General features: G+C 48.1%; 1 protein-coding gene across 1 annotated transcript in view; it reads right to left on the bottom strand.

Annotated features, from left to right (window-relative positions):
* bnip3la (BCL2 interacting protein 3 like a) overlaps window positions 1-9,468 on the bottom strand; it is a 13,556-nt gene extending 4,088 nt beyond the window's left edge. Inside the window, exons 1-4 of the mRNA XM_042100345.1 lie at window positions 9,330-9,468; window positions 4,873-5,149; window positions 3,834-3,921; window positions 1,668-1,774 (exon numbers count right to left, since the gene is read on the bottom strand). Of these exons, the coding sequence (XP_041956279.1) occupies window positions 1,668-1,774; window positions 3,834-3,921; window positions 4,873-5,149; window positions 9,330-9,384 (527 nt within the window). The 5' untranslated portion in view covers window positions 9,385-9,468. The remainder of the gene's footprint in view (window positions 1-1,667; window positions 1,775-3,833; window positions 3,922-4,872; window positions 5,150-9,329) is intronic.

Raw genomic sequence — 9,468 nt, 5'->3', positions numbered from 1 at the left:
TAGTCGTGTTAGAAACCTACTGTCAAATTTGAGGCATGTCAAGAGTTGGCTTTGAATCTATTATGCTTTTTAGTTAATGCCATATTAGGTTAAAATGTGTGAAATGGCAAAGTGAAACATTTTCTTGTCTAAGTTTAATCTTGTTATGCTAGCGAAAATGTTGCCAATGTAACCTAAAGTAAGTGCCTCTCTTTTTCCCTCCCTCTTAAACACGTCCCTGTTCCATAGCCACGACGCTGAACTACAACCTAGTAGTAACAACAGTAAGTAGGCCTAGCTAACTGCCAGCAATCAGCATAGAAAAGTAGCTTTCTTCACATGTTAGGCTTATGTATAATATGATATAGCATTGACGGTCCTAAACCCTCCTAAAACCCATTGCACTATCACGCTTGTCAAAGTTTGGCAGTGACGTCGGCGGCAGCGTTTGATTGATTGATTAGTTCACTTTTTCAACATTTGGGTCCCTGGAGATGTGACAGATCAGGACAGGTGTAACTTGAACTGTTTTAATATATTTTCATGATTTGATGTAGCTTACCTAATATTTGAGGCATATTGAAACAATAATAGGCTATTTTATAATAGGTCTACTTTAAATACATTCATTTTTATTCGTATACATTTCATCTTATTCTATAAACCGTTAAGATGTATGTGGCTTGAATGAAGGCAATGTCTATTTGTTTGTTACAAATACAACTCCAGCAGTTCATAACTAGCCTATTGTAGCTTATTTTAAAATGAAAACGTGGGTAAATCATCATGAATTTGTTTGATTTGGCTATGACTTGACTTGACTTGCTTGACCCAAGCTATGACTTGCTTGTGACTTGCACATGTGTGACTTACTCCCACCTCTGGTGTGCAGGCTTTAGTGGCCTTACCTGTGTAGTGTGTAGTGTGCAGGCTTTACTGGCCTTGCATCTGCAGTGTGCAGGCTTTAGTGACCTTGCCTAGTGTGCAGGCTTTAGTGGCCTTGCCTCTGTAGTACAGTGACTTTTTGAATAAAAGCATTCAATTCAATTCAATCTAATTCATTAACGTTCATATGATTTGTGCGAATGGTCATGAGATCTGTTTCAGGGGTCCAGTGTGGACAAGGACCACTTCGCTTCTGAAATTGCAAACGTGGGTCTGGAAGGAGATTATATTACACATTTTAAATTGAAACCAGAATAGCGTTGTGCAGAATAGCACAAACCAAATAACACCTTCTAACAGACCCAGTTTAGAGCCATGTCTGTGATTCTGGCCCTGTGCTCTAGTGGTGGCCATGTCTGTGATTCTGGCCCTGTGCTGTGCAGACAGTGGCGGCCATGTCTGTGACTCTGGTCCTGTGCACTACAGACAGTGGCGGCCATGTCTGTGACTCTGGTCCTGTGCTGTGCAGACAGTGGTGTCCATGTCTGTGATTCTGGCCCTGTGCTCTAGTGGTGGCCATGTCTGTGATTCTGGTCCTGTGCTGTGCAGGCAGTGGTGTCCAGACCTGCGTGATGAATCTGTCTGAGGTTATAAGGACCCCGGGCCAACACAGGCGCTGGTCAATGCACACAAGAGAGCACTCACCAGGAGATTTGATCTGCTCTGACAGAAACTGCCACTGGCAGCAGCAAGTGTGTGTGTGTGTGTGTGTGTGTGTGTCTGAGAGAGGGAGAGAGACTCACTTTGGAGGGATGTTCTCAGGCCGGCTCGACCAGTCTGCTACCCAGTCTGCCCCCTTGTTCATGAGGATGTCCTCCTCTCTGTCCTTCTCTGTAGAATCGTCGTCAGACTGGACAGGCCAGGGAAGAAACACATAAACACACACATACCTCAAATACCTATGTGTGTGTGTGAGTGTGTGTGTGTGTGTGTGTGTGTGTATGTAAGCATGTGTGTGTGTATGTGTGAGTGTGTGTGTGTGAGAGAGAGAGAGATAGAGAGAGAGTGTCTGTGTGTGTGTATGTGTGTGTGTGTGTATGTATGTGTCTGAGTGTGTGTGTGTGTGTGTGTATGTGTGTGTGTGTGTAAGCATGTGTGTGTGTGTGTGTGTGTGTATGTAAGCATGTGTGTGTGTGTGTGTGTGTGTGTGTGTTTGTGTGTGTATGTAAGCAGGTGTGTGTGTCAGGGTTTCCGTTGTCCGGTAATTACCGGACATTGGCCGGAAAAAAAATTAAATGTCCCGACAAAATTAAATCTCTCCGGTCAAATTGGCCGATTGAAATTGGCTAATACCATCCCCTCTAACACAAACTGAATTTGAGAATAAGCCTAAATGTAAGCCTAGAACTCTCTCCCTCCTCTCCCCCCTCCACCCTCAGCTACATAACATCCTGGACATTGGACCCACAATGGCCGCCTGCACTACTCCACTTGCACACTTGTACACTTTACAACTTGGTGTTGTTGTCCTGAAAACACAACACTTCTGCTGCTCTTACATAACTTGCACCACTATGCCACTTTCTTTATTACTTAGGTCAAACAGAACTACCCAAGCCTTTTATTGGCCTGACTTTGCACTAGTATTTGATTGACTGTCCATGCACAATTTCAACCAAATTTTGCTGCTCTTATTTTTTCATTATTATATGTGCCCTCTTATTTACTTATTTACTCACTTTTTTGTTTACTTGAATGTTATGTTTGTCTGTGGACTTAAATTGGTAAAATGTCTTGTCTTCACCGTGGGATAGTGAGAAACGTAATTTCGATCTCTTTGTATGTCTGGAACATGTGAAGAAATTGACAATAAAGCTGACTTTGACTTTGACTTTGACTATATTAAAGCAATACGTCCTCTGGCTATGATTTTAAATGTACCGTTTGAAAGCTATTAAATAACACGCATAGCCTATGCTGCATTTCAAATAGGAAGCGCACGCTTAAAACGCCCATGTTAAACAACGAACAAATGAGTGAGGCGGTTCAAACATGGCCAGGCCCAGACAGACTAGCCTTAAACGTTTTTTCAGAGGCCAGACGCAATGGATGATGATAAATTGGTAACGTCTGAAGCCTCAGATGTCCGGTTAACACCACCACCAGATAAAAAGCAGAAGTGTCGGGCGTGCATGTCTGTCGGAATCATGACGTTGGAAGTGGAGTTGCGGCCGCTCCAAGACACTGACATTCTCCGTGTACACTGGACATGCAACTGTGTTCTGTACCCAAAGCATACAGGAGGCCTATGCTTTCTCTGTTTATAATTTGCAAGGTTAGGCCTCCTCGATGAGGAGGTTGCTGGTCCGCGGATCATTTCCGGCACAATTAAACGGTATCATTGAACCGCGGACCAAAAGAAAAAGAAACTAAACATTTCCCAGAATAGGAAACATTTCTTAATTTATTGTTATCAAATAAAGAGGCATAGCCTTAGGGGGTAGTGGTGTGAGCGCTCATTCTTGTGTGTGCGCATCTGTGCAAGTTAAACAGTGCAACCACTGGAGATAACGTGGGTAGCAGCAACAAACAACGTAGCCTTTTTAAAACAATGAACGAAGCGGACTCTTGCTGTCCATGAAAACATACATACTGACTAGATCTTGGTAGGCATGTTTACGTAAGTTAGGCTAATGAACATGTTGCATTCTATTCAGCTTGATGTTATTCTTTAAGCTACATAGCCTGTCTCCAGTTTTCCTCAACTTGATTAATTAAGAAGCGATAATAGGATATTTGACCGGCATATCATCAAAATGTCCGGAAAAACGAAACCTCTGTCTGCCGGTCACTTTGACCGGCACCATTTTTTTCTAGCGGAAACTCTGGTGTGTGTGTGTGTGTGTGTGTATGTATGTGTGTATATGTGTGTGTGTGTGTGTGTATATGTGTGTATATGTGTGTGCTACCTGACTCTCTCTGCCACTGGGCATGTCCACATCAAAAGTGATCTGTTCGTCGTCCTGGTCCTGGTCTGGGCTGTGAGGTCTGGGGGGGCTGGGAAGGACAGGAGGGTGGACAATGAACACACGGCTGAATAACTGACCACTACTGAATTTGTGTGGCAGGAGCAGGGCAGTTATATAAAGCCAGAGACGTTCTAATGAGGAGACACAGCACTCAAAAAATCCTTCATAGAAATGCATGGGGTTAGTTTGTAACGCCAATATGGCAGTTTTCTACACATATCACACCCCTTCCTCGGTAAAGCCTCGACATGTGAATACATTGAGCCAATCATGTGGTGTGATGTGAATACATTGAGCCAATCATGTGGTGTGTTGTGAATACATTGAGCCAATCATATGGTGTGTTGTGAAGGTATTGTGCCAATCATGTGTTGTGAACTCGCTGCTGGAGCAAGATTGGTATCGTGAAGCCTTGCGAACGCGCATTTCTGCCGAATAGGATGCCCGATGAGTGCCCAAAAAGCATTGCGATATGGCTGCCGAGTGGAGGGACTTGCCTAAAAGGACTTTGATAAAGCCTCCTGTATGCCAAAGAAGGGGTGTGTGTGTGTCTGCGTGTGTGTATGTTTGTGTGCGTGTGTGTGTGTGTCTGCATGTGTGTATGTTTGTGTGTATGTGTGTGTGAGGGACGAGGAGGACTGCTGACAGTGACAGTAATGTGGCTGAAAGCAGAGCTCACCCCTAAGCCCCTGCTGGTAGAACTGAGTCTACACACACACACACACACACACACAGTCCCCACATTACACAATCTTCCCCCTCTCTTTCCATCCTATCACTCCCCTGTGCTCTCTTCCTCTCCTCTCCCCTCCTCTGCTCCTCCCCTCTCCTCCTCTTCCCTCTCCTCCTCCTCCTCCACGTCCCCTCCTCTTCCCTTTCCTCCTCCCTTCTCCTCCTCCCCTCCCTTACTCTCTCTCCTCTCCTCCCCTCCGTTCCTGTCTCCTCCTCCTCCTCCTCCTCCTCCTCCTCTCCCACTCACCTGTTGCAGGAGGAGCTGCTGGGACTGGACTCGTGCTGTGCGTCCAGCAGGATCTTCTCCATGTCCCCGTTGTGGATGGAGGAGGAGGAGGGCACATGCTCTAGCCCCCCCGTCAGCACCTCCTCCGCCTCCTCCTCCTGCACCACCTCCAGGCCTGCAGGGGGAGCCGTCTCCCCCTCGTTCCCGTTGGCTGCCAGCGCAGCGTTCTGGGCTGCCTGCTGCAGGAGCTGCAAGGAGGGGGCTGTGTTCCCATTCATCTCTAGTTCCACCCAGGACCCTGAGACAGAACAGAGGGAGGGAGGGATGGAGGGAGAGAGGGAGGAGAGAGAGAGAGAGAGAGGGATGGATGGAGGGATAAAGAGAGGGAGAGGAAGGATGACAACAGAGAGGAAGGGGAGAAGAGATAAGAGATAGAGGAAGAGAGAGAGGGAGGGAGGGATGGAGGGATAAAGAGAGGGAGAGGAAGGATGACAAGAGAGAAGAAGGGGAGGAGGGATGAGAGATAGAAGAAGAGAGAGAGAGGGAGGGCGAGATAGAGGGATGGAAGAAGAGAGAGAGAGGGAGGGTGAGATAGAGGGATGGAAGAAGGGATAAAATGGGCAAAAGGAAGAGTGGTGGAGGGTCAGAAACAGAGAGAGAGATTAATGAAGGTTGCTATGGTAACTGCAGTAGTGTGTGTGTAGTAAAGTGATCAACAGAATTCCACCCTCGCGCTGGACAGTCGCATCGCCGGCCGTGTGTTTGGGCTTGATATGACTCATAGCTTCACACAAGGGGTGTAAAGGGATTCATATTAGCTACAGGATGTTGGGTTCAATACAGATGTGTACCGAATACCATGTTGGAAATTCAAGGTCCCCCACAAACATATCAAGACAAGTGGTGGATTAGATGTCAGCTTAGTTCATTCCCGTTGCGCATAAGCAAAATTTTGTCCATGGATTTTGCGGCACCTACAGGCTTATCGTTCTGAAACGTAACCCAACCGAGATTTCAGAACCGAGGTGCACAGCGAACTGTAATGTTTGTGTACTTTTACAGCCCTACCTCACACAACAGAACAGAACCACGGAGCCCCAATAACACCTGCGTCCCTCGGACTTCACAAACCTGCACGGTCCACTCAGTGAGACTGAGCCTGGTCAGTTAGAATAGTCCCGCTGCCTTGTGTCAGCAGATGCCAAACTCCCTGGCAACACCCTTTGTCGTTGCCCAGAGTCACAGCTGTGTTTCCATGACAGTGGCAGAGCCAAGCATTCCATTGGCTCTGGTGAGTGTGAGATTGAGTGTGTGTGCGTATGTGAGAGGGGGGGGGCAGTGGCCAATAAAACAATTAAGCGCCATGTACACAGCCAGCTTCACAAACAACACAATCCTGTGCTGAGGGTCGAGTCCTGAGCTTTTATGGACTGGCCCTAAAGACACAAGCCTCCCTCAAGGCAAACACCTGCGTGAGTTCACACACTCCGCCCACCCACCGCCCGGAGCATGAGCTGTGGGAAACACATCACCACCGTGTCCTGAGAGGCTGCTGCGTGTGTGTGAGTGTGTGTGTGTGTGAGTATGTGTGTTGCGTCTGTGTGTGTGTGTGTGTGTCTGTCCCCCTGATGGTTGCCTGATGCAGCAAGAGATCTGGCCAGTTATGGCTGCGTGTTGGGTGGTCATCAGCACCCACATCCCCACAGGGATCAAGCTCACATCTTTTTTTTAATGTTTTTCTCATTCCTGCCATGCAAGACCCCTTGTTGCTATTATCTCCTTGCTCCCCCTCAAATGTATTTCCTTATTGTCCACTCTCAACTGCCTCTGAACTGTAAAGCAATTTGGGTCAACTCCTGGAGTTTTAAATGTGCTACAACTTGACTTGCGGTCAACAGACCCCTTCCTGTCTCCCTTTCCGTCCTGTCACAGCGTACAGCCCACAGGGATTAAAAGAGCCGCTGCAGCTATGCCAAGAATGCAAAGCCGTTCAGCAAAAACATGCAATGAACACTCCAGCAAAAGCTTCTTGAAATAACCTGCTTGAAATAGCCAGCATGCTTCTTGGCTGCTCCGTCAGCTCGCAGCGCACACATGGCGGCCAGGCAGCGGCGTCGCACACCCAGCAGATCTGCTGTTGCACTGCTCAGACAGGTTCTGCTGTTTTTTTGGCTCACAGACGGGTTCTGCTGTGCTACTGCATGTTCTCACAGCCGGGTTCGGCTGTTCTACTGCATGTTCTCACAGGCGGGTTCTGCTGTTTCACTGCATGTTCTCACAGACGGGATCTGCCGTTTCACTGCATCTGTGCTGTTTATATAGGCTCAGAGATCAGCTGTGCTGTTCTGCAGGGAAGCAGAAGGGCTGTTCTGTTCTGCTCGGCAGGTTCTACACTGCTCTACAAGGGAGTGCATGGGCTGGGCTGTTCTGCACTGCTCTACAAGGGAGTGCATGGGCTGGGCTGGGCTGGGCTGGGCTGCTCTACAAGGCAGTGCATGGGCTGGGGTGTTCTGCAGGTTCTACACTGCTCTACAAGGGAGTGCATGGGCTGGGCTGTTCTGCAGGTTCTACAGTGTTCTGCAGGCGGTGCTGTGCTGTGCATGCTGTGCTGTTCTACAGGGTGATAGATGCTCTGCACTGTTATCTGCACAGGCAGGGTTGGGGGGGCATTATGTAATCTCTGGCAGGAGCCACCCTCCCCCACCCTAACCCAGAATCTGTCTCTAACCTAGTTTCCCTGCGTGTGTGTGTGTGTGTGCTGGAGACTGCTTCTGGGGGTTTGTGAGGTGGAAGGCTGCTCTGTGTGTGTGTGTGTGTGTGTGTGTTTAGTGAGGCTGCAGAGAGAGGAAGAGGTAGAGGGGAAGAAAGTGAGAGAGAGAGAGAGAGAGAGAGAGAGAGAGAGAGAGAGAGAGAGAGAGAGAGAGAGAGAGAGAGAGAGAGAGAGAGAGAGAGAGAGAGAGAGAGAGAGAGAGAGAGAGAGAAGGTGGGGAGACAGAGGGAGCTCTGGGCTGGCTCTGGGCCAGGCGCGCTTGTGAGCAGTGAAGACGCCTCTGTGTCAGCAGGCAGTGGGGTGTGGGTAGGGAGTGGGGTGTGGGTAGGGAGGGGGGTGTGAAGCCTGTGAATGAGCCATGGCTGATTCAGGACTGTGGAGCACAGTGGGCTCATCAGGCATTGCGCTCACGTAGCACCGCTGCCTTTACTGGAGCTAAACTGCTCCGGAGCACAATGTTCCCTTCTGAGGATCCTCACAGCTTTCATCAGCACAGACTCATCATCTTGTATCTCTCTGAAAAGGGCTGCTGCGAAGACCGCGGCTCCAATTACAACTGCATTCTACAACTACATTCATTCTAGTCACCATGACTAACTTATATTCCAGACCATATGGCCACTTGCAGTGTCAGAAGCTGATCAGATGAACCATACAGCCCAAGACAGACATGGGTATCCTGGCTGTACACATTTCAGGACCACATAGCCTAGCCTAGCACTTATGATTGAGGAATGCAAACACTACATCCTAAGCCTTCAGACGTGTTGTTTTGGTGTGAGCCAGGCAGGGGTGCGTGTAGATGGCGCGTGCCAAGCGCGTATAGTTTGGGGAAATTATCCTAAATCTGGAAAACGGCATAGCCTAATAGCCTAGCCTACTCAAAGAGGGGGACAGAAAACTATACGCACGTTCAAAACAAACTAAGGGGCACTGAAGACATTGTAAACGTGCCCAGCGGAGATCTCAATGCTGAGAACAAAATGTACTCGAGGTTCAGAAGTTACTTCAGATAACAACAGTCGCATTAAGCTGCTCCGCCATGAAGGCCATTTAAAGGCAAAAGTCTCTCGATGTATTATTTTGAGACTTTATCCTACGTGGCATCAGAACACTTTGTTAGGACCGATGCAGAACACTGCGCAGACAGATGTCTTTGTTAATAGTGCGGATAGTCACAGCGCAAGTAGATCGATCACTAAACTAAAGTAAAACAGTAAAACACCCAACTGAACTCAGAGGAATCGTAGCCTAACGGTTTTCATATTGGTAGGTTACAGAGAGCCTACAACTGCCCATATCACAGGCAAACTCAGATCTGTAACAGTTGCCTAGTTCTTCGCGTCTCCCACCCCGCCCCCGTCTCCATTTTACCCGTTCTTTTCTTGCCTTGTTTTGATATCATATGGCAACGCCCCGACGGCACGCTAACATTCACACGAGGTTCTCATTGGTTTGCTCTCAATCAATCACATATGGCCCAATACAATGCATTGCCCACGCCATCTTATTGGTAGCTTTAAAGTGACGAAGCAAAATGAACGCCCTCAACCCCTCCCTGCAAGAAAGGAGGAAATTCCAACCACTGAGCGAAGTGAAACAATAGGTTACATAATATCGGTAAATACACTGCATAAAACGGCAGTTCTCTTTTCTAAACATTGTTTTGCTACCTAATATCCAACAGCTAAAACCCCAGGGTTCTTACCGTTAAGTCCTGCTTCTTCGTTGTTGTTCTGCTGAGCAGCGGCTGTGGTGGACATGTTGCCTCGCCAGTCAGCAGTCACTCAGCATGACGCGCATATTCCGGCACGGGAGCGCGCACGCGGAGCCAACATCCCCCTCCC

The sequence above is a fragment of the Alosa sapidissima genome, chromosome 8 (genome assembly GCF_018492685.1).
Source record: "Alosa sapidissima isolate fAloSap1 chromosome 8, fAloSap1.pri, whole genome shotgun sequence".
Classification (NCBI taxonomy): Eukaryota; Metazoa; Chordata; class Actinopteri; order Clupeiformes; family Clupeidae; genus Alosa; species Alosa sapidissima.
This window is presented reverse-complemented; position numbering and strand designations above follow the sequence as displayed.